This window comes from Medicago sativa, chromosome 1 (genome assembly GCF_051527215.1).
Source record: "Medicago sativa cultivar Bolivia chromosome 1, Bolivia_mono, whole genome shotgun sequence".
Classification (NCBI taxonomy): Eukaryota; Viridiplantae; Streptophyta; class Magnoliopsida; order Fabales; family Fabaceae; genus Medicago; species Medicago sativa.
The window spans coordinates 56,872,368-56,897,736 of NC_140749.1; the positions used below are offsets into that span (position 1 = coordinate 56,872,368).

General features: G+C 34.9%; 2 protein-coding genes across 7 annotated transcripts; one reads left to right on the plus strand and one right to left on the minus strand.

The window, feature by feature from the left end:
• The first annotated feature begins 3,350 nt into the window (after positions 1–3,350).
• Positions 3,351–10,613, plus strand: CKS (Nucleotide-diphospho-sugar transferases superfamily protein). 6 transcript variants are annotated; one of them, XM_085722343.1, is made up of 11 exons: positions 4,334–4,516; positions 4,658–4,902; positions 4,990–5,107; positions 5,409–5,750; positions 7,074–7,119; positions 7,675–7,761; positions 7,836–7,960; positions 8,255–8,394; positions 8,704–8,755; positions 8,858–8,968; positions 10,014–10,613. In XM_085722343.1, the coding sequence occupies exons 4-11, from the start codon at positions 5,520–5,522 to the stop codon at positions 10,104–10,106; spliced, it is 885 nt and encodes a 294-aa protein (XP_085578469.1). In that variant the 5' UTR covers positions 4,334–4,516; positions 4,658–4,902; positions 4,990–5,107; positions 5,409–5,519; the 3' UTR covers positions 10,107–10,613. The 6 variants fall into 6 exon arrangements, with proteins under 6 accessions (XP_085578461.1, XP_085578496.1, XP_085578469.1 ...); XM_085722335.1 differs by lacking the exons at positions 4,658–4,902; positions 4,990–5,107 and having other exon boundaries at positions 3,351–4,516; XM_085722370.1 differs by lacking the exons at positions 4,658–4,902; positions 4,990–5,107 and having other exon boundaries at positions 4,123–4,516; positions 5,447–5,750.
• A 3,215-nt stretch (positions 10,614–13,828) lies between these two features.
• On the minus strand, positions 13,829–24,243 carry LOC146955644 (histidine--tRNA ligase, cytoplasmic-like). Its single transcript, XM_085722380.1, has 7 exons — positions 22,876–24,243; positions 22,036–22,215; positions 21,592–21,849; positions 20,733–20,867; positions 19,601–19,882; positions 14,902–15,042; positions 13,829–14,451 (listed from the first exon to the last, which is right to left on the minus strand). Exons 1-7 carry the CDS (start codon positions 24,178–24,180, stop codon positions 14,146–14,148), a joined length of 2,607 nt encoding a protein of 868 aa, XP_085578506.1. The 5' UTR covers positions 24,181–24,243; the 3' UTR covers positions 13,829–14,145.
• Between the last annotated feature and the right edge of the window lie 1,126 nt (positions 24,244–25,369).

A 25,369-nucleotide genomic window follows, 5' to 3' on the forward strand; every position in this document is an offset into this window, starting at 1 on the left:
TTAGGAGGAAAGGCATCATGATTGAAGTGTAACATACCACAAATTCTCAACATCGATTTCTCCAACTCAAAACCTTTGACTCACAATTACAATCACACCGTAAGAACTCGAAATTGAAAATAAAAAAAAATCATGATGAATTGTTGAATTTACCTGTTCAATTTGAAATCTGAACATGCTTAATTATGTGTTGTTTATGTATATGTATTGTTTAAGTTCATATTGGGTTCGGTGGAGAGAAGGAAGAATGTGGTGGTTGTTGGTGGTGATAAGGTGAGTTGTTTATGTATATGTATTGTTTAAGTTTATATTGGGTTCGGTGGAGAGAAGGAAGAATGTGGTGGTTGTTGGTGGTGATATGGTTGTTGTTGGAAGATGGATGATGAGGGATTTCAGTAATTGTGGCGTGGTGGTGGTGGTGATGATGGTGGTGGTCGTCGTGGTGGTTGTGGTTGTAGGGGAGAAAAGAGAAGTAGACAAGAGAATGAAGAAGATGAAATTGAGGGCATTTTGATAATTTTCAGTTGCCTGAAAGTCACATGGGTATTTCTGCCCATTTACATGAAATTTTGATGAGTCAGCAAGTGAATCAACCAATCAACAGTGTCACGTCAACTAATCAGTGACGTAGCAGTTATTAATTGGGTTGAGGGACTAAATTTTAAGTGATTAACATTTTCAGTGATGAATTAAAATAAGTCTAAGATAAAATATAAAGTGAGGGGATGAGAAAATTCTTGTAATAAAAGAATATTACAAAAAAAGTCCAAATATTGTTTTCTTGGAGCAACTTAACCCGTCTACTTATGCAGTTGTGTGTAAAGTGACGTATTTGGTAAACTAGACTCTTGACCCGTGCTACCGCACGGGTCCTACCGCTTAAAAGTTAATCGAATAAGTTGCAACAATGTAATCATATATAGTTAATAGAAGTTTTATAAATTAAACATTTAAAAGACCCGTGCTCAAATAGACCCGTACAATATAATTGGCAACGCAACATCACTTTTTGAAATTCAGATGAATATCGAGAAAAAAAGGATAACACCTTGAAATATATTACAACTTTTATTATTGCGGTTGCATTCTCACTATATTAAGGAAACCATTCTTAGAATTTTTTTAAAAAAAAATTGTAGGCATAAACTTTGTGTTAAAAAAAAGGTAGAATAATAAATTGCATCAATAAGGTAGCAATATTATGACTTTTCTTATTGCGGATGTATTGTCACTATATTAAGTACACCATTCTATGAAGCTTAAAAAAAACATTTTGTAGGCATGTTGTTTGTGTTAAAAAAAAAAAGGAAGAATAATGACTTGCATTAATAAGATAGAAGTTTAGTCACAATAGCCTAAACTATAATAGTTGACTTAAGATTTAACATGATTGATTTACAGGATCTTCTGGCTGTTTAGTATTTTGATATGAAAATCTGCAACTAAATTATAAGGAGACGACATCAATATATAGAAAGTATTACATGTGAATGACCATTCACTTCTTGCAGTAATAATTCCTATTCATTGCAGCCATAAAATCAATTACTTTCAAATGCTTTGTAATGCATTATGACGTTTCCAATTCCAAAAGTTGTTAGTGTCAATCAAAAATATACATTTGGCGTGGCCATTGGATAGTATTAATGAACTATCTATTGATTGAAATAATTTGACCTCTGCAATAATAAGTATTAATTTATCTTTTATTCACAATTGCATATCATTAAGTTCCATAAATATTTGAAATTTTAATCGTAGGTCTTTAAATGTATTTTCAAATTTGTTTGGTGTCGCCTATAAACTATAACTAATATCATTAAGTTCCACTAAGTTCTATATGAATGGCGTGATTGAAGAAGGTTAGTACTTGCAAATGATATTTGAAAAATGTTAGACTTGATGAACACCATATGTATGGAAATAAACTAATTATCCTTTCCTAACCATACTTAATTGTTATATGCTATTTCAAACTGTTTTATGTTGACATAAACTTTTTGACATGCTAATACGTTGACAGTATATTTAAATTAAAAATGTTAGACTTCAGGCACATCTAAGAAGTGAAAGTATATACAAAGCCTTAGTTGTCGAGTCGAAATAACCACTGAAATAAGTTTTGAATAATATTGTTTTTCAGAGTTTTAGCCTAATTGTAAATACACATGTGATTAGCCATCATTGACTTCAGAACAGATCACACATATTACTCGAAAAATTTTATCAAATAGAACTTGAAACAGAAGTGCAGAATTATAAATTTTATCCATAGATGTTGTTTGGATTACAAAACCATCAACATAGAAAATAAATACTCAAACTAAATAGGAAAACGCAGAAAAGAAAGCAATTAAAAATGAGTCGTTGATGAATATCACATCTGCATCATACATGCCAATAACCCCTTGATCACGTTCATTTCAAATTCATTGAATGCAAAAAACCAAACATAAGAACAAAATGAACAACAATGAATTATTCAATATTAGAAATGAGGAATACAAAAGCTGAAATTAACAATTAACCTTGCAAAGTAAAAGAAGCATCCGAGAGCGACCCTGACACAATGAAGAGCGAATTCCGACGTGGTGTACAACGGCGGTGGTTCAACTCCGGCGTGGTGGAAAGAGAGTGGGTTTGTAGATGATGAAGAGATGAAGACATTGATGTTTTTACTTTAGTGGGAGAAGGACGAAAAATGATCAAAATGAAGGTAGAAGATGAAGGGTTGGTGTGTGTTTTTGAAGAAGGAGAAGAGAAGGGTTTGTGTTGTTACGCGTGAGAGAGAAAGTGGGTTGTTAATCGAATTGGCATTAACTACGTTTTCAATTGCCATTAAAAGTGCGTTATTCGTTTTCAATTGCATTAAAAGTGTGTTATTCGTTTTCAATTATCATTAACTAAGTTTTATGAGAGAAAATGAGGAGTTTGAGAATAGAGATCGAATCAACGGGTGAGATTAGATTAAAATGTTTAGGAGGGAAAAATGCTAGGCATTAGGGCAAATTAGGGCAACATGTTTGCTAACCAAGTCTAGCTTTTATAATAAAGGATAAATAGCACATTCTTTAAATAAATAAATGACAAAATTTAAATTGAATGAGTGCTTGTGATTTACAATACATTTCTCTTATTCATTCAAGTGACGTGAGAATTTCAGATAGTATATTTAAGAATACCTTTTTTGAAAGAGTAATTCTAAGGACAAACGCTCGAACACTCGCTTTTCGTCACACGCTTAAACAGTGGTCCACGTTGCCTACTTTTTTCAATCACTCACCTGTTAACTTGTTCTGTGTGTGACCCTAGTTTTTATTTATTTATTTTTCTACTTCCTTCTTCTAATTATTCAACATCAGAATTAAACAATCCATCCAACAAGTCCAGAAACTCCATCAATCTCATTCAAGATTTTTTTTCCCTCAAATTTCTTCAAAAACAAAAAAAAAAATTCCTCAAATTGACATTTTTGGTCTCTTTCTTACATCAACCATGTTGGACAGATTCACCTTTCAATCAATTTTCTCAGTTATTCAACAAATATAGATAGCAGAGACATGAGTTTGGTTTCTGGGTTTGTGTTTTCTTCTCCAATAAAGCTGTCTTGACTTCATTGTTTTTGTATGCAAACTTTTCTTCTTCCTACATACCCATTTCTTGCACTTCAACCACATGCATGGCCTCTTCAAGCATGTGTTTCTTGTTGGTTGTTGGTGTTGCCGTGTTGGAGATCTGGTCAAGAAGGATTGAGTTTTGTTGATGAGGGATAATTTTTGAATTTGTGAGCATGAATGAGAACCAAGATGGTGTGAGCTTCTAAAATTGGTGGAAATCTCAATTTCTGGTATGAGTTAATGAAAATTGAAATTTCTGGTTTGAGTTAATGAAATTGATTATGTAAAAAAATTGTTACGGTTGTGGTGAAGGGGAATTCAGCTTGGTGTGGAGGATTTGTTATGGCTACTGGATATTGGTTTGACCGTTTGAGAGAGAGAAGGAGACGTGGGAGGAGACTTATTGTTCCGGTTGCCTGTTACACAATTAAATTAAAAGAATGACGTGGACCACTGTTTAAGCGTGTGACGGAAAGCGAGTGTCTGAGCGTTTTTGAAAATATTTGAGAATGCTTAGAGCATGTTAGCTGTATATTTTGGGGCATTATCATTGGAACGCACTTGGGTGACTTTTGAGCGGGAAAGGCATGTGCCTTTGGCTCAATCTCATCCATCTGATCAATCGTGCGCTCAACATAATGACATGTATCAAACATTTTTAATTTTTTATTATGAATAATAATAATAATAATAATAATAATAAAACAAATCAGATAGAGTCCATCCAAAATCGCAACCAGTTTCTTCACCGTTCGCCGTCGTCGTCAACCCTAACGTCGCCGGAGTTGTGACTGACGCCATCGACCACGCACTAACGTCTTCGCCGATCTTCCATCACTGCCAGATTTGTCTCTACTTATAAAACTCTTCAAATTATAGATTTACACAATTTTTTACAGGTATAGATTTGAACGAATGTTTCTCATACGCATCATAATTTGTTGATTTTTCATTCATCTTCAGTTTCTTTGTTGTTGTTGCATGTTGATGTTAGTTTTCTGTTTGATTTTGCTTTGTGTAATGATTCTGTTTGATGTTAGTATATTGGTGGTTGAGAAGAGAGAGGTGAATAGCTGATGGCCGAAGGTGCGGAGGAGGTCGGTGGCGGAGGAGGGCGGTGAAGGAGTTTTTGATTATGGGTGGTGGTGGATGAAGAGATTTTGTTCGGTTCTGTTCTAATTTTGCTTCTAGCTCTCCATGTTCTCCTTCCCTTAAGAAAAACTAGTTTTTGATTTTTTAAACAAAGCAAGGACACTTGGCAACATTTGATTGGGGGCAAAGGCAGGTGCCCACTCTCACCTTCACTTCCATCATTTTTATCTTCATTCCCATTCACCCGTTAACGTGATCCTTTCCACGGATTTCTCAATAGGAATTTCATCACCCGAAGTACCAAGCTTTTCGGCCACCGGTGACTCCACCGCAACAGGGTTGTTGTTAACGAGATTTTGAGGCATCAGTTCCGGTGTCTCCGCCGTAACAGGGTTCGGGTCAGTTTCCAACCCGTTGTTGTTTTGCGTTTCCATTGTTAAGGTGAAATTTGTCGGAATTGAAACACGAAATGGGGCTGTTTTGTTTTCGGGGCTTAAACCCTAACCTAACTAGGCCGAACCGCGGAAGGGGTTTTGACTTGATATATTTTTCACCATATTCAAACATTATTATTTTTATTTTTTTATCTTTATGTGTAATAATAGTTACTATATTCTCTGACGTTAAAATATTTAGTTAATATTGACATGTGTTTTTTTATTTTTAATTTTTTATTTTTTCTCTTGCTTCTGGATCCAGTTTTGTTCATGTTCTAATATGGGAAATGCATATAACAGAAGACAACAGATCTGAGACGATTGTCCACTTTGCCACTGTCACGTTCTCTCCCTAATTACTCTTCCTTGTGCCATGGCAACTTGTTCCTCACATTCGTCTTCTTCCAACAACTCCAAGGCATGGATCATCCATGGCATTTTGGTTGGAGTTGTTTCAATTGCAGCTGCAGCTGGTGCTCGCGCTTATCTCAATCGATTCAACAAATTCCGTAGCCGAGTCGTTGGCATTATACCCGCTAGATTCGCTTCATCCAGGTTCCAGGGAAAGCCTCTCGTTCATATTCTTGGCAAGCCTATGATCCAGGTACGTCACTTCCTCCTCTCTCTACAAAATCCTGATTTCAACTTCTTCTTTTTTAAATTTGTTTTGTTTAGTTGAAATCGTGATTTGTTTATGAATAAGTGTGGGCAGTCCTCACCTCATAAACCGGATTTTTAATGAGAGTTTTTAAAGAGTGGCACCGCAAATTCTAAGAATATTAAATTTTTTAGTTCGGCGTGGGCCTAACTCATCTTTACAAAACCGGTTTGTAAGGTAAGGAGAGGGGTGTCTAGTTTATAAACTCATCTTCCCAATAAAAGCAACAATGCCCGACATATACAATGATCAAAATGATTGTCTATTATTTTTATTTTGAGTTCATTTTTCATAAACAAAAGCGTAAGACTCCTAAGTTGATTTTCAAAGGTGAGACCATGTTTTGTCATCACATTTGCTTCTTGGTTGGTCTCTTCTAATATTTGAATCCAATATCTGTAACTCTTCCATTGAATACATGTCATTAATTATTACCAGAAAAAACACCTCATTAATGACTTAGACAAAAAAAAAAAAAAAACCCATTTTGTAATCACCTATACTGCCATCTTGTCTTGGAGTTAGAGAGAACCGTTACATTATGGAAACCCCTATCCTAAGCAAGTTTGATCCCGCAAATGATGGTCCATAAATAATGCAACACTAAGAGTAGTACAGCTGTACCTAACTGGTTAACTGTGAAGCAAACCTGACAACAAAATAACCTTTGTCATCTCTAATCATTCCCCTGCATGATGCACGGTGTCCATGATTTGAGGCTGCACCGTCGCAATTCAAAAGTAACTTCCCTAGGATTTGATGGTTCCCAACAAACCATCATCTCCCCTGTACTATTCGTATTATGAATCTTCCATATGCAAAGGTGCTCCCACTCAGAATAATGGACTCTACCATCATATTACTCCCTTCCGACAAAGATCTAGCATCTGGATGCTCTTCATTGAAGAGTGATTCATTGTGCATTCTCCACACTTGATTCATCATCGTCCTAAACACAAAGGAAATGGTACAAATTGTTGCTTACATCAAAATCAGTTTTGTAACCAAACAATATGTAACTGTAGCAACAGATTTTCATCAAATCCATTGAACTGAAATGAAATGATCGTTGGGGGCTTCCGGAATCTCAATCAAACATACACTACTAAATACTTGGTTTTTACATTTTATAGTTGATTAGAAGTAGATACTTTCAGTATGACTTGTTAACATATTAAACTATTCCCAACACTTTTTCTTGTCAAAAGTTGGTTGTCTCTTGTGATAAAATAATGTTGTGTTTTACCTACAATGAGCTGAATTTTACAGAGAACATGGGAAAGCGCAAAGCTGGCAGCTTCATTGGATCATCTAGGTAGGTCTATCAGTATGATCTTCCTTCAATCTGGCTTAAATAACTTTAATATATAAACTTGACTTGGAATAATCTCTGAGCATGACATAGGGATACGTGCCTCTAAATATGAATCTAGGACCACACACTATTTCATGCACTTGACTGTAAAATCCTAAATATGATATACGGAGAGTTTTGCTTCAAGAGTAAACCACAGTTTAATATCTGTTTTCAAATGCATGTCCAACATGTGTTGCTTCTGAGGGGCATATTTGAACAGAGCGAAATTTTTTATAGACGTGCCCGTTTATAACTATAACTGGATGAGTAAACTGCTTGTGTTTCATTTCACTTGATTTGGACTGTGGTTCTGTATGCACGCCGATTGATGTATCATATTTGTTGGAATATTTGCCTATTTACTATTTACCTTTAATTGTTACAGCTACTAGGATTCTACTGTTTTTTCAACAACAAAATATACAGTTTCACATTTTAGTATTTGCTTAATGGGCATGTGTATATCTGGCTTTGCTTCTTTGAGCTCTAATTAGTAATTTTCTTTGGTTCTAGTTGTGGCAACTGATGATGAAAAGATTGCTGACTGCTGTCGGAAGTTCGGTGCAGATGTCATAATGACATCAGAGTCTTGCCAAAATGGTAAGCATATCAGTAGCATTTTAGCTATTCACTACTCTCCAGCATGGTTTAACACACTATGTTTTGTATATTAGGTACTGAGCGCTGCAATGAAGCCCTTCAGAAGCTTGGGAGAAAATATGATATAGTTGTAAACATACAGGGTGACGAGCCACTTCTTGAACCTGAAGTAATTGACGGTGTTGTCAAAGCTTTGCAGGTAAGATTTGATAAAAAAAAAAATTTATTCTTTTCATACCACAAAAAAAAAAAAAGTTTACTAGCAAAACATTAATGATTATTTGCTTTAAGTTGTAATTATTATGTGCACTTTCACTCTTAAGTATCAGGTGAATCAATTTTTCTAAACTGCTCATTTGAAATAGCATCAGGTTATGTTAAGAATCTTTTCATCTAAGTGACATAATGTTATGGCCAAAAGGAATTATTCTCATTCATATCTCAATGTTGTATATTATTCTACTAATACTGTAATTTATCTTGCTCCTCACAGGCAGCTCCAGATGCAGTGTTCAGCACTGCAGTTACGGCTTTAAAGCCTGAAGATGCACATGATCCAAACAGAGTGAAATGTGTGGTTGATAATCGTGGTTATGCAATCTATTTTTCACGAGGATTAATCCCATTCAATAAGTAAGCTAGAAATAATTAAATCTTCTGAATTTTAGTCTTTGGGTATGTTTGAATGGATGATTTTGGAGGGGAGGGCTTACTTTTCTTTTTTAAATTGAAGGCACAAATGTTTTTAAAAATGAATTAAGTGTGATTTAATTATTATATCATTTATCGCGCTCTTTCAAATTTAAGACATCCAAAATACAGTCGCCATACATACCCTTAATTATTCTGTCATTCACCAGACATCTTGTGAAAATGTTTTCAATATTTTATTAGAAGTATACATTTGAAAAAGATGGATAAATGTCTGCATACTTGCAACAGGTCAGGGAAGGTCAATCAACAGTTCCCTTATTTGCTTCATCTTGGGATTCAGGTACAAATGTCAAATTCCTTTAATTTGTCGTGATAACAATCATTGCTCGAAGTTTATCTGTTGCTTTGTGTTTTAATAGTTCTTTGTTTACTGATCTGCCAGAGCTATGATACGAAGTTTCTAAAGATATACCCAGATCTTCAACCTACTCCATTGCAACTTGAGGAGGATTTGGAGCAGCTTAAAGTCCTTGAGAATGGCTATAAGATGAAGGTACTCTGAGTTTTTTATACCTCAGCAAATCTTTCAGTTTTTTACTTGATTACTTTCAGTTGACCTTATATAATCTCCTTTTCATAGTCAAATCAATATCATTCAAATCCTAGGTTTATCCAAAGCCAATTCATCTTCTGGTTCATTGATAATCAATTAAATGCTTTATAGCTTTTAGCAACTAATGATACCAACCAAAAAATTTATCTGCCTATAGAACTGAACATGTAGTGCCAACTCTGGTGGATTAGATTTTTTATTATCACTATCATGTTCTGCCGCAGTAATCTTGAAATCCTTCTCAAGTGGAATACTTGGCTAATTATAAAACTTCCAAAAATATTGTTTTGAGGTGTTCTACACAACTGTAATAGAGTTACAAATTTTCTTTGAGTGATAGGAATCTGCATGAAAATGTGGGGCGGAAAATCGCAGAACCCTTAAATTTATTTTTATGAATGTCTTAGGATTCCTAAGGCATCTTTGAAGCACGTATACCTCTCCAATGTGTGTCATACATCTCTTAAGGTTGTTCAATTAAAAAAGAAGTTTTGGCTCAGACATCTGCTCTTGGCCGGACATTTCTAACTCCTAACTAGTTGTTTGTAAGGCTCATTATCATTTGACTAATTAGTTGTTATAAAATACATATTTTTTTGAAGGATTGTTATAAAATACATAATTCTTCTTATATTAGGATTATTTGTTATGTATGTCAGTATTGCATTGTAACTGATTCTTCTTAGTATTCTACTCGTTTTTGTCAGGGTCATTATTCTAACCATAACTTTGTTTTTAGAATGTTAGTAAATTAATCCTAATCCTCACGGTTCCAGTGTCTAGATTTAAAATATTAACTGCGTCGCGGTGTTCATGTTGGATTATGTGTTTCATAGCATAGGATACATTTCATAAAATAGTCTTGAGTCGACATTTACACCAAGCTTATTGCTACTATAGAGTCATAAAATCATAGTCATATAGCTGATAACTGAGTTTAAGTAACTTCTGATGTAGCATGGCAATTCATATCAATGTGTTGCAGGTAATAAAGGTTGACCATGAGGCCCATGGTGTCGACACCCCAGAAGATGTTGAAAAGATAGAAGCTCTAATGCGTCAGAGGAACTTGTCTTGAACATGAAGTTGTAGCAGTGAAACAATCTAAAAATTAGTAACTATTAACACGAGAAGTCATCGACACGGATGCGCTGGATGGAATACGAGTGTTATAATTTGATTTGTAGTGTTACTTTTTTGGGACGGGGAATATAACTAGATTTTCATATACACTAGTATATGCAAGAATGGAAATTTTATTTATACGTATATTGCACATGAACCATTATCATCTTTAGAAAAAATGTAGTGATCCTTGGATGATATTATGAATCTTGATTAAAAGCCTGCAGAAAATTCATTTATATTATTTGTACTTTCCTTCTTTAGTCATTTAAAATAAGGAAAAAACTTGGCTACTGTGTGTTGAGATGCGAAGCATGTTTAGTTTTACTTTTTGGTTTGTAACCTTATAATTTCAATCCCATCAACATTGGTGTTGGATGATTTCATAAATTGGGTTCTTTTTGTGTGATATACAGTACATGAAAAAAGTTGACATGATCGGTGTTTATTTCTATACTTGAGAATTTCTACTCGTCATAGATCCATTGTTATAGGCGACAAAAGTTTGTAAACAACCAAATTTTGAGATTGCTTATACAATTGACATTCCATAATTTTAAACTCTTGTTACCACTTCCGACTCGTCGCAATAATATAGCCAAAGATAACTCATTTTCTTAAAAATCAAATATCTTCAACTTACCTATCATTTGATTTAACTCAACAGTTGTTTCCAATGAAACAATTTACACGGCCTAACCTTGAAAGATAAAATATAAATGATTTTTCAAATGAAATATTATACTCCTCTCTTCCCAAACTATATATCATTTTTTTAACAAAATATGTGTGTCACATCTTATATGTCATTTTAAAGTGACATATAATTTAAGACGGAATGTGCTCCAAAAAAAAAAAAATTAAGACGGAATGCGTAATCAGATTTTTTTTTTTTTTTTTTGCTGAGAGAATCTATATATTCTTTTCTCTCAATGCTTGATTTTCTCGGTTTCAATGATTAAAAGGAAATCATTTGGTTTTTTTTTTTTTTTTTTTGCTGAGAGAATCTATATATTCTTTTCTCTCAATGCTTGATTTTCTCGGTTTCAATGATTAAAAGGAAATCATTTGGTACAGCTGCATGTGGAGGAATTTTGAAGTAGTGTTGTTGTTTTATGGGTTGTTTTGCAGTCAACCTTGATACTAATACCGCTCTTCATGCTGAAATATTTTATGTTATGCATGCTATTAATCTATGGAAATTAAGAACTATATGTTTAATTGCTTGCAGTTAACTTTATTAATTATGAATTTTACTATTACTATCCCACACATTTACAAAGAAGAAAACTATTGTGCTGATAAAATAGTTTCTTAGGAAATTCACATAAGTTGTATGCAATGGTGTCATTCTATTCCTTCTAAGTTCACTGGATTCGACCAAAAAAAAGGAGAAAATTGCTTTTCTGACATAGAATACTTCCTATTGACACAAGTAAATGACCAAATTACCCCCAACGGTAGTTAACTACCGCTGGAATATCCGCCGGCAGTTAACTGCCGCTGGGACCCAGCCGTTGTTAACTACCGCTGAGTTACTTTAATTAAACAAGATTCACGCTTTTAATCGATCCTTTTCACTACTGTGTTTCTCTCTCTTTTTCTCTTGAAACTTCTCTCTTCCTGCTTGCTCCCTGCATCTCTTTTCCATGAAAAACCAGCATCGATTTAATTCTTTCTATTGATCTCTGTTATGGTTATCTATGTGTTTTTCTTGAAATTAATTAATTAGCCATAGATGCACCCCTGAACATGAAGAACGAAATTAATCTCTGCATTAAATTAAATGTGGAGATTGCATATTGGAATTTGGAAGGAATTAAAGATATGAATAGACATGAATATTGGGCAATTCCTTAAAATTGAAGATCTGAATCATTCAAATAGTCTTTTAAAATCGTGGATTACATCTGAAGTGGATTGGAGATTTAGAGTTTTTAATTGATAGATTTACGAAGAGTTTTATAAAAACACATAGAATTTGTGGTGGATGGCAGATTTAGAATAAGTAAAAAACACATATAGAGGTCGTGGTTGGGGTTGAGATTGTTGGCAACGAAGGTTCTGATAGTTTAGATCTGTAATTGGAAGAGAAGGGAAGCCGAACAAAAGAAAGGGATGAAGAAGATAGTCAAAAGGAATTACATGTGGGAAGAAGAAGAAGAGGATGAAGGAAGTAACTCAGCGGTAGTTAACAACCGCTGGGTTCCAGCGACAGTTAACTACCGGCGGATATGTCAGCGGTAGTTAACTACCGCCGGGGGTAATTTGGTCATTTACTTGTGTGAATAGGAAGTATTCTATGTCAGAAAAGCAATTTTCAAAAAAGGATCACTATGGATTTTTATTAGTCTTCCTGAATATAGATTTCATTAATCCATGTATGGACTTTCTTGTCGCTTTGGTTGTTTTGCAATATACTCTTTTCTCTTTCACCATAAATCTTTTAATAAGGTTTTTAATGAGGCAGATTTTTTTTAAAAAAAAAGAAGCTTTTAATGAGGCAGTTAGTGTTCATGCATTCTTTTGTAACCTTGGGTTTTCGCCTAGTTCATGATTATGAAAGAACTTTACTAAAAATCATAGAAGTTGGTATCTTTGACATGGTAATTTGCATATATGAACGTTACTTTAAATCAAATTGTTCCCAATTTATTTATTCTTTTTCCAGCATGAACGACATGTTGTGAACTCAGATACGCAAACAAGACACAAATGTTTAAGTGCACGAACGACTTGTGAACTATACGGCAACATGACACAAATGTTTATGTATTATGCTAGCAACACACTTTTAAACATTCACTTTTATTGATTAAAATTCATATAGGCCTACCAAATTTATACGGGGCTGACATGATTTAGTGGGATGCGGTAAATTTTAACCAATAAGAGTATAGTAAAGAGTGTGTTGCTAGGACATCATGTTGAATTATAAAGTAGCAACTAAATGACTCCATTGACAGAAGAAATAAGCACAGAAATTACCCTCGCGGTGAATATATTCATTCAACTTATTTTAAATTTGTTTAAATTCAAAGTAATTTATAAAAGGGTTAATTATGTTTCTAGTCCCTATAAAATAGCGACCTTATAAGTTTAGTCCTTACTTAATTTTAATAGCATTTTTAGTCCCTAATTTTGTTTTTCTGCACTGAGTATTAGTCCCTACTCAATTCAAATTTGTTTAATTTATGCTTAAACTCTTAAATTTTTGAACAATTTTTTGCAGACATGTTTAGAACATTACTAAAAGTTCCTCTGAAAAAATTATCGCAAAATTTGATTTCTACATCCAGATTTTATTACTTTTTATCTTTAACTTTTGTCGTTTTAAAAAATTCATATTTAATTCATTTCATGTCAGAAAATTCTAAATTTTAGTAAACGAACCTTTCATAGTGTTCTAATCTTGTCTCAAAAAAATCATTCAAAAATTTAAGAGTTTAAGGATAATTAATCAAACTTTGTTTTAGCAGGGACTAAAATTATAAGTAAATTTTTTTTATAGGGACTAAAAATGCTATTAAAATTAAGTAAGGACTAAACTTACAAGGTCGCTATTTTATAGGGACTAGAAACATAATTAACCCTTTATAAAAATAGAGGGTATAAAACCAAAAGCGTATTGGAGGAAAATTAAAAAAAGAAAGAGACAAGTACTACAATTTACAATTTTACACAGATAAACCACAACGGAACAGTTATTTTAGGTTGGAGCCAAAGTACAATTAGTCTACTCCACAACAAATATCTTTTTCGACAAAAACAAACTCAATATCTTCGTAAGTTATTATCTCAACTAAATTTGATAAATGAAAAATGAAACATCAAATGTTAGCAAAACCTATACTCCTTCAACTAGAGTACCACAAACAATGGAACCACCGTGGCACTGAGAAATTATCTCAGGTAACTTAGGTTGCCGCATTATCACTGTGAAAACGCTTACTCCAAATACATGCTAAGTAGGATGCTACAAATAAAGGGACTTATGGGTTTAACCGTTTCAGAAGTTCCTCAACAAAATTTTCTCTAGGGATGTTTATGTTTACATCATTACCTGACTCGAGGCTTTTCAGTTGCACCGTGCCTTCTTTTATTTCCTGCTCACCAACAAGTATCATCCAAGGGATTCTTGATTCTTTTGCATAGTCAAAGTGCTTTGGTCTTCTTTTGTTGACCAAGAATTCTGCTTTAACTCCAGCATCCCACAGTTCACCAGCTAGCTCTCCAGCTAGTGTTACATCATTCCCTAATATGCTCACTAAGACTTCTGTCTTGGTTGGTCGAGCCATCTAACAAAATCAACAGATTATAAAAAGGAAAACAGTTGGTTCATCTGTCTAGGCAATAATATAACAAGGACGTTCCCAATTTAACAAGGAAACAACTCAGATCAGTTTTATCATCACTTCATCAATCAGGTGAGAAAACAGGCAGGAAAAAAGGATCAGTTTTAATAAAAAAAGAAAACAGGCAAAAGTCAACTGCAAACATCTCGTGATTAGATACATCCCCGTGGTGATGAATCAAGTCATCAACCAGACAGTATAAGAAACAGCAGGAGTATCTGTCTGATGGAGGATATGGTTTAGGAAATAATTAGTGACACAATTATGTAATGGCAGTTAGGATTGGAAAATAACTTGTGTTAAAATGGGATTCGATACCCAGAATAATCAAGGAATATTTCTTTGTTTTGACATAAAAAACTACAAAAGTTAGATATCAAGCATTATGATCACCTGGTTCTGATCCTTCTGCTGTTGCTCCATTATGGCAAATACTCTCTCGATTCCCAGACTTACACCAACTGCTGGAACTTGCTTCGAACCAAACATCCCTATCAGGTTATCATATCGACCACCAGCAGCAATTGAACCAACCTGTGTAAAAACCATAAATCCATCACTAAAATATAAGCAGAAGATTTCAATGAAAACTATGTAAATGAAACTGACACAGGAGGGTATATGCAATGCAAAAACTTGACTGCCATAAGCCAGCCACTCACAAGAATCAAGAATTTCAATTTATTTCATACATAATCATATGCTTTCTGAATAAGAAATAATTGCAGAAAAATGATCAGAAAATCGTGTTGAGACCCATCCCAATTTACAACAACAACAACCATGTCTTATCACATTAAGAGGGGTCGGCTATATGGATCAAACGACACCGTGATGTTCTATCATATACCATATTTCTATCAAACTCATTAATCTCTAATTTTTATTAATAGTTATCCTAGGCCTTCCTCTACCTCTAGTGATTTGACTACCCTCCATCTACTATTTCAAGTTAATATAAGTGCTGATCACTGAACTTTTTCTACAATATATAGCATGCACAGAACATGCACTGCTTCAACCATACAAAAAGAAATTCTTAGCATCATGTTTCTCGTTTACTGATCAGATAGAGGAAAGGTGCTAAAGTAGCTTAACCACTATCCTGCATATGTTTTGCTACATTAGAAGTTAAAATTTATATGCCACGCAACAGAGAAAGAAAGGGCTTATAGGAATGCAGGTAGGTTATTGAACTTGGACCTCTTCTTTGAACAACCAGTTTGCCAAAGTTTGACTATATCCCATTGAAGTACAAGTCGAGCTATCAAAGAATTAGTAAAAATTAGGCTAAAATATATTTTTCGTCCTTTCTCTTTCACTTAATATCTGTTTGGTTCCTTTTTTAAGATTTCTTAGAATTTCGGATGAGCCTAACCTTAGAATTTCGGATGAGCCTAACTCAACCGGCTTTTAAGGTGAGGATTGCCCCCACTTATAAAGTCATGCTCAGACCTTATGCAATTTGGGACTCTTTTAACAAAAAAAAATACGACAGACTAACTTTACCATCACTAAATGAACAAGAATGCATAACCAGATTTGTCCGAAAGAGGAAATTAAATTTTGTCTCATACACGGTGCAACAAAAGTCTCAACTAAATCCAAATGAAGACCAGTCTTTAATAATAATCTAAAAGTCCCTATAGCATCTGCTGCAACTTTATTGCCATCGCCCACATAGATGAATCATTCAACATCACTTGGCAGACACCTCCACAAGGAACCCATTCTTTCACACCATGCGGTGTATTTGGAACAATTGTTCTTCATGTGTTCTGTTTTCTTGCAGAAGAAACATGTGGATTCCATTGGTTGTTCCTTTGCCTTCTTGTTTTGAGAAGAGTTTTCCGCAGTCCTTTTCCTTGTATTCTGAGAGCTAGTAGTCGGGTGAGCACTCTCAGATTTTTCCCTCTTCAGCATCTCTTCCTCTTGCAAAGTGAGATATAAGCTAATCAAGGGACCATTGGTCCTTCCGAGTATTGTAACTCACGTTGAATTGCCCAAAGTGTGGAGGGAGAGAAGTCAAAACCAAATGCACAATCAAGACAACTCATTTTCACCAGCACATGCAACCCCTTCTTTCACGACTCCATGGATCCAACAAGCCAACAAGTGCTCGTTACTCATCCCTATATCTTTGTGTTTCAGATTATTGCTAGAGACTTTTCGCCATGGATCCAGTTGTTGCTGCTACCGCTCCCAACTTCGCTGACCAGATTAACAATAACCTCGTGCCGAATGGGATGAAATTCAAGTCTTGGAAGTAATATGTGGAGATAGTCATTGGATGCATGGATTTGAATTTATCCGAGGAAAAAACGCCCCACTGCCACTGCCGAGAACCCAAATGAAACAATTGGAAAAATGAAACCGATACAATCGTATGTGCCTCATGATTATCAAAATATCCATACCTGAAATGATTAGGGGCTCAATTACAAAGTGAAAGCGCCAAGAAATTCCTTGAAACTGTGGAGTAATTCTTTGCCTTGAGTTTTGAGGTGAGATTGGCCATTTCCATAATATACTCCCTTATGTTCCCTATACCTTTATAATTCATTGCGCTATGGTTACAAGGAATTTCTTGGCACTTGTACTCTCAGTAATTGAGCCCCTAATCATTTCAGGTATGAACCTTTTGATAATCATGTAGCACATACAATTGAATCGGTCCCATTTTTTTAATTTTGCTTCATTTGGGTTCTAAGCAGTGGCAGTGAGGCATTCTTTGCTCAGGGATAAATCCAAGTCCATGCATCCAAGAACAATATCAACAGATTCCTTCATAAACTTGAATAGCATCCTAGGGATATTGTTAATCTGAGCAGCAAAGTTGGGAGTGATAGTATAACAACTGGATCCATGGCTGAAGGTCTTTTGGCAGTAATCTGAAACACAAAGATATAGAGACGAGTAACGAGCACTTATGGCTTGTGATTCTTCATCAACCGGTACTCCTAATGCTTTGAATACTCTTCAGATGAAGATAAGAGACAATATGCTTGTGATTCAGATTATTGCCGAGAGGCTTTTCGCCATAGATCTAATGGAGTCGTGAAAAGAAGGGGTTGCATGTGCCAGTGAAAATAAGGAGATGTGTTGATTGTGCACTTGGTTTTGACTTCTCTCCCTGCACACTTGGGGCAATTCAAAGTGAGTTACAATACTCAGAAGGACATATGTCCCCTCAATGAGCTTATATCTCACTGTGCGCAAGAGGAAGAGAGGCTGACGAGGGAAAAGACTGAAAGTGCTCACTTGACTACTAGCTCAGAAAATGAAAAGGAAAAGGACTGCGGGAAATTCTTCTCAAAACGAGAAGGCAGACATGTTTCATCTGCAAGAAAACAGGACATATGAAGGACTGTTCTAAATACACCCCATGGCATGAAAAGAAAGGGTTGCATGTGAAGTCGTCTACCAAGTGATGCTGAAAGATTCATCTATGTGGGCGATGGCAATAAAGTTGCCGAAGCGATCTTCTTTTAGTTGCGGGACGAAATCCGGCAGCCGCTGGCTGGTGTTCAATTGGATTTAGACGAGAATTTTGTTGCACCGTCTATTAGATGGAATTTAATTTCTACTAGATCTATTTTGGTCCTTCGTCTTTTTTAAATAGGTAAATGTTAATTTTGGCACATGTTCAATATGAAAAGGAAAAAAATGCTGACTTTCAATGGTTAAATAGGCGGCATAATTATTGTCTCAATTGGCATCCAATATCTCAATTGACATCCAACATGTCACAATTACTGTCTTATAAGACAACTAATCACCCTAAGCCTAATTTTCAATTTGTTGGTTTTGTTGAAGTAGACAACAATATTAAGGCAACTGTTAGTTCACGTATACAAAACCTCAAATAAGCATTGTTAAGTCAGCATTTTTTATATTTCATATTTAACCTGCTGTGAGAAAAAGGCTACGTTTACCCACTTAAAAAAGTTAAATGACCAATATGTAACTTAAAAAAGATAAAGGAAGGACCAAAACAAACATTAGGTATTGTAAAAAAAAAAAAACAGGTATTAGGAGAACCTATTCCTGAGTGCAACAATTCTTGGCCAAGCATTACTCACCGGCCGAACTCTGGATTACCACGGGCTCCCCTTGGGAACCGAAGGGTTAACACAAAAAAACAATATTCGGTAAAAGATAAAGGACAAAATATATTTTAGCCTTAAAATACTATTGCAGCAACCTTGATCTATCTAGATTATGTGTTTCTCTTGTGGAGGAAGTGATAATCTAATTAATTACTCAATTTTGTTTTTTTACCAAAGGAATAGATCATTGAGGGTAAGAAATATCCCTATAGGCTACAGCAGCAAAAGATAAAACACATGTGAGAATTAACAAAACCATCATTTCAAAAACAAACTAATTTCTCTGATTATCCAAACGCAATATACCCATCTACAAAAAGCAAGGGTAAAAACATAGAAACCAACAAAATAATTTTCTGACAAAAGATTAAAAACAATCTTAGTCTGCGCAGATTTAAATATTGCAGCATAAAAACCAAATCATCAAAAAGCAATTCAGCTCTTACTTAAATTCAACGCAAAATCCATTAAAAACTAAATCCTAATTTAGGAGGTAATCTGTACAGAAAACACATATAACCAAGGATTGGACCTTAAATCGCATTTGCTTACCTCCTATTTATCTTGACCACTCAAACCATTAACAATGTTTAAATTCACAATCTTTCATTCAAGAACTCTCCCAATTAAAGTTAATATCTCCACCTAAAAAATCTAAAGCTTCTGTTGTCTGATATGACTTGAGATTTAAATAGGTCTTTCCATTGATTTAATTAATCTCTTTTCAACCTTATATTGAGTGTGAAAGCTCCTTTGGTTTAATCCAGCAAAGAACTGTTAATCCTTCATTATATCTTGTGTTAGACTAGCATGTTTTAAACCAACTCGTGAAAATGGGTCTAGCTTGTTGCATCTAGAGTTTAACAAGACAGTGAACATCCACTATATCCGGGCAGATATAATGAATTTTTCCTCTCAAAGAATGAAGGAAATAAACAAGAAACATTTCAGAATGAAAAGAACATAAAAGACACGGGAATTACCTGAGCACCCCCTTTAAAAACAGCTTCAAATATAACTCCAGTATAATAATCAAGACCCCTGGCAAGACTCAAGTCAAATACAACCTTATCAAGGCGTTTTGATTTATCCAGAGCTCTGAACAAAATTTCCAGGTCATTCAATGCATCAACAGATCCAGCATTTTCTAAGAAAGCACTGCCTTCTTGTTTAAGTTTCGATAACAATGTTAATGGATGTCCTTTCTCTTTAACAAAAGTTCCAATTCTGTCGGCTGTCTCAGCAGTTAATCCTTTCTCTTCCACCTACAGCATGAAAGTCAGTAAAAACCACATTAATAAAGATAAGAAATCACAGTGTTGCAAAATATAACTTCCCAGTATTAACAGTTTAGATTTAATTTCACTACCAAAAAAAAAAAAAGTTTAGAGTTAATTTATTGTAATAATGTTACAACGAATTGTGTCGGACATATTCTAAAGAGTTAATATTGCACATGTTAAAGTAACTAAAAGTAGTAACTTTTTATTGAGAAACAACAATTATTTATCAAAAGGTTATATATTTTCCATTAAATGCACAAGTTCCAATGCAAATTTACTATTTTAAACTTCTTAACATGTGCAAATTTGCACATGATAGAAAAACCCTATTCTAAAAGGCAACAACTTTCGTATGTCTCAAAAAATCATAAGCTAGTGTAATGCTGTATACTTGAAAGATTAACACTCAGTCTGATGCATCCAATGAATCCTTTTTCATTTAATCAAGTCCAACATTTGAAAACATACAGGTCATTAGCAAAGTAATGTAATCCAGAGTCCAGATATTTGCTCAAAAATGAAGACACGGCAATAGAAAATGTATATGTGAAGTAAGTAACCAGTTACAAGGTGTTTGCATCTTCAATAAATCATGCAACTATATTTACCAAAAGAATGCTAAGGCACCAACTTAAATTTCATCCCTAAACCAAACTATTTACCATTGATAAAGGATAAACTATGAGTATTTAGAACATGAGTATAAAAATAAAAGCCTACATCTTTCCAAATGTAAAACACAATGAACAGCTTAAGCACAACAAAATTGGTCCGTTCAATTATAATAAAATCAATTACAAAGGGAATAGAAACAAACAACATATGCCCTCACCATTTCTTTTCTTATCTGTTCAAATGATTGTTTGTCTAACTTGTCAATACTTGAGCATATAGTTCTAAACTTCTCAGGAGGTACTCCACATATTTGCATCATGCCATCCAGTAACTTTCTATGATTCAACTTTACCTGTGAAACAAAAAATAATTACAACAGAATGATCGTAATGAAACAAAAAAAATATAATTTGAATACATTATTGGATGTGAAATTTAACCGCTAAATTAGAGAAGTACAGTCAATCACCAGACACATTAAAATGAATGATATTATACGGTTAAAATATCGCAGATAAGTTTGGATGAGTAAACTAGTCACATTTAACAAGATCATGGGTGCCCGCAAAACTCAATCAGCAGGCACATCCAAATGAATGACATTAAAATGTTAAATTATAGCAAATAAGCTGGGATGAGTGAACCAGTCACATTTAACAATATCACTGAAAGATCACATCAGCCAGCAGGTAATCTGATAATTGACATGACAAAGACTTGATAACAAGGTTAAACTGTAGCACATGAGACAGGTTGATTAAAATCAAATAGATTTAGCAAGACATTGCAAAAACTCATCAACCAGCCAGCAGGTATTCTTATGACCAGATGCCGACAAATATGGCATTTCAGGTTGAACTTCAAATGTATAATGAAACCTATAAGCCCAGCACATATACTAATACATATTCTGATATTGTGCTATGTTAGAAATCGCTCACCAAAATACATATAGACAGACCATGAAAAATAACGGTTATAGAAATATCAAATCATGAACTCAGTAAAAAGTCTAAATAGTTCTACAAATTCAGAAAACCAATACTTTTTGTAGCAGGGACGTTATAAACATTTACCTCAAAATCCCCAATATTCAGCTCATCAAGCAATTCAGTCAAAATTCTAACAACCTCAAAATCTGGAGCCATTTTTTCAGCTGGACCAGCAATATCAAAGTCACATTGATAAAATTCACGGTATCTTCCTTTAGATGGGTTGTCCCTTCTGTAGACTTTAGCTATTTGGTACCTTTTCAAAGATGTCAGGCCATTCATAGCTACAAATCTAGCAAATGGAACTGTCAAGTCATACCTCAAAGAACAGAGCTCTCCACCCTGTCAAACAAGTTGATTACCAGTTAGAATGAGCTGAAATTCATCAACTTTATCTATGGATTTGGTGCGAACCAATCCTTAATGGTGGTCTGGTTTATAAATAAGAAATCTAGATTCATGAACATGATCAGAAATATCAGAAAGAAAAATTATACAGAGCAAAAATATTCAAATAAGCAATAATACCTGATCAGCAAGATCATAAATCAACTTTGAGTCTTCTCCATATTTTCCCATAAGAGTTTCTCGCAATTCAAAGACAGGTGTATCCAAGGCTGTGGCACCATGCCTCTCAAAAACTTCTTCTATTACTGAAAAAGCTTTCTTTCTAATTGTCATTTGTTCTTTAGCAAAATCACGTGTTCCCTGATATTTTCATATTGTGAGACTCAAGGCAAGACTACCAACCAATTGCATCCCAACCAGGAACAGAAATTAACATATAAAAAAAATTCAATTATCTACAGACAACAATTAAAATTAAATGCCTCAAAACACAAGTTCAAAAAGGAACACCAGTTCCAAATTACATGAGGTAAGAGTTAGAATATTTGTACAAGATTCCTTGAAATATGATTTTAACAATGAAAATTATCACTCCTGTCATACCAGATCAGATTACAACTCCGCCAAGGTTGTCAAACTAAAAGAGTCTACGTAAATAATTTGTCAGAGCATCTGTAGGCTCGACTCGTAAGAGACTACTAATACATGATTGTTTTCTACATTCTGACTTTATAACTAGACAAACCATAATAATATGATACAAGCTTATATTCAATCAAACTTAACTATTTCATAAATTGGAAAAACTATGCACATATTCAACAACTATAACCAGCCCTTCTAATGAATGGTTTTTTAAAGCTCGTTACAGTGCACAAATGCATTGAGTAGAGATATAATCAATTAAAGTGTTCAAACATAGTTTCTATTTGTCCACGAAAAAAGTGATAAAGTTAAGAGAACTATAGCATGCGTAAGTAATGCATTTAATCTTATCCCTAAAAGAATCAATAAAATCACCTTAGGGATCTTGGGCAATCTTCTGCTTTCATTGCTTTCAACAACATCCTTTACTTTCAATAAAAATTCATTGAATTCAGGCTTAGCTAAATCCAAAAACGACAGAAAATCAGCAACCCAACTCTCCAATTTCCGCAAATTCTCTACATCACTCTTTTTTTCACTCGACAACCTTTCCTTAAGCAACGCCAAGATCGAACTAGTTCCTCTCCCCAAAACAGCTTTCTTCTTCTTCTTTTCTACTTTGTTATTCTCTCCATTTTCCCGAACATTTCCAATCTTTTCATTCAAATCAGCAGCCTCGAGTACAGCATAAGCAGTCACAAGTTCCCACGCCACAATTTTCCACACAAGCCCAAACAACACATTGATTTCATGTGCAAAATTATCATAAACCCTACCAGAATACAACTTAAAAGATTCATTAAAACTACTAACCAAACTAGCATCAGTTGGACACTCCTTCCCAAAGATTTCACCGAGACCCGATTTCAAATCATCGCTACCAATTGACAACAAATTACTTTTGGCACGAGCAAAACTACACTCACCCAATTCCCTCAACGCCATTGCCAAAGGAAACAACACATCACACACAGTATGCTCACTCCCAAGATCCAATTTCCCCAACTTATGTCCCGAATTCAACTCAACCCGCATCCTCGAATGCACCGATTTCGCTTTCTCCCTCATAACCCCATGAACTTTAACAATTTTCACAACCTCGGGAACACTTTCCTTTCCAACAAACTTAGATCCATTAAGCAAAATCCTCATATCACCAGCAACACCAACTTCCTCCTTAGAACTATGTCCATCACCAGAATCCATCAAATTGAAAACCGTCACATCAGCCTTCAACGCCTCACACGAAAACGCTGCCGCCACATCAGCAAACCCTAACAAACCCGCTGATTGATGATCCAAAACCGCGGAAACCCCAAGCAACGCCGCACACTCGTTGTTCATCAACAACGAGTGTTCATCTTCAGTTACATCAAACTCTTCGTCGAATCGAAAACTGGTTTGATTCGAATTGAGAGATTCTGAAATCGCTAATGCAACGTTTTTGGATGAATTGCAGAGGATGAGTTTGTTGAGAAGAACGATGAGGAAGGCGCGAGTTTCATCTAGGGTTAGGAATTCGGGGATAGTGATATTCTGCTTTGAGGATGGTGGTGAGGTTAATCGGTCGAGTGCGGAGGAATCGATTTTGATTTGAGATTTTCCTGTGGCGGTGGCGTAGACGGCGGAGGAAGAGAGTGATGAACCCTTGCCGCCGAGTGTTACGGCGGACAGTTCCATTTTGTGAGAGAGACAAACAGGGTTTAGGGTTCAGTTCAGAAATGCAGGGTTCTTTCTTTCGATAAACTGTTGAGTGAATAGGCAAATTATTTTTAAACAATTTAGTCCTTTAAATTACAAAGGCTTTTTTTTTTGAAAGATTTAAATTACAAAGGCTAAAATGCACTTTTGACCCACTATGTTTGGTTACGTAACAATTTTGGCTCCTATTAAAAAAAATCGCTTTTCAACCCCCCAACTTTACCCTCATTTGCAACTCAGTGACCCCTTCTATTTTGACCGAGTCAAAGCCTACGTGGCCACTCACATAAGTGAGGTGGACGCCACGTAGGCAATTTTTTAATTAAAAATAAAGGATAAAGTTATATGCGTATTTTATGCATTAAAAAAATAAAAGGAAAGAGGAAGGGGTGTGTGAGCTTCAACCCTTCTCTCTCTCTCTCTCTCTCTCTCTCTCTCTCTCTCTCTCTCTCTCTCTCTCTCTCTCTCTCTCTCTCTCTCTCTCTCTCTCTCTCTCTCATCAAACTCAGAACCGTGAATTTCTATGTCTTCATCTTCTTCATCCAACACTATTATCTCCTTCATCCTTCTTCACTCATCACTACCCTTCTCCTTAATTTATTGTTTGTTGAAAAACACAAGTCACACCAAACCAATAACCTTCCCTTTCCATTATCTCAAATCACCGTCGTTTTGGTACCATCGGCGGCGACGCCACCGTGACCGAGAAAGCAAAGCAACAGCGCGGCGGCGATTTCACATTCTTGTTTCCGGCGATTTCATAGAAAAGAAGCTGAAGCCAAATTTAAGCAAATCTCATAAGCTTATGATGTAAGTTTTTTAAAAGTGTATCTTAAATTTTCAATTATTAGTAGATCTTATATGAAATTATTTATTAAAGTTTTGATTTTTGCATCTGGGTCATGCTGATTTTGTGTTGGGAATTTGTTTTTTGTTATTAGGTATTGAGTGGTTCTAACAAAAGAGCTGTTTATGATCAATATGTGGAAGATGGGTTAAAGGGTCAAATGCCACCACCACCTGATTCTCATGCTTCTGGTAGTGGTGGGAGTATAAACCATTACTTTTCGTCGGATGACTTTTCGTTTCAGTTCAATCATCGGAATCCTGATGATATTTTTGCTGAGTATTTTGGGGATCGAAATCCCTTTGGTGGAATGGGAGGGAT

Coding starts and splice junctions, on each gene's coding strand:
- LOC146955644 (XM_085722380.1), bottom strand. CDS start 24,180: ATGGAACTGTCCGCCGTAACACTCGGCGGCAAGGGTTCATCACTCTCT. Junction 20,868..21,591: donor TGAATATTGGGGATTTTGAG/GTAAATGTTTAT, acceptor TTTGTTTCACAG/GTAAAGTTGAATCATAGAAA. Junction 15,043..19,600: donor TTTTTAAAGGGGGTGCTCAG/GTAATTCCCGTG, acceptor GTTTTTACACAG/GTTGGTTCAATTGCTGCTGG.
- CKS (XM_085722335.1), top strand. CDS start 5,520: ATGGCAACTTGTTCCTCACATTCGTCTTCTTCCAACAACTCCAAGGCA. Junction 5,751..7,073: donor TTGGCAAGCCTATGATCCAG/GTACGTCACTTC, acceptor TGAATTTTACAG/AGAACATGGGAAAGCGCAAA. Junction 7,961..8,254: donor GTGTTGTCAAAGCTTTGCAG/GTAAGATTTGAT, acceptor TGCTCCTCACAG/GCAGCTCCAGATGCAGTGTT.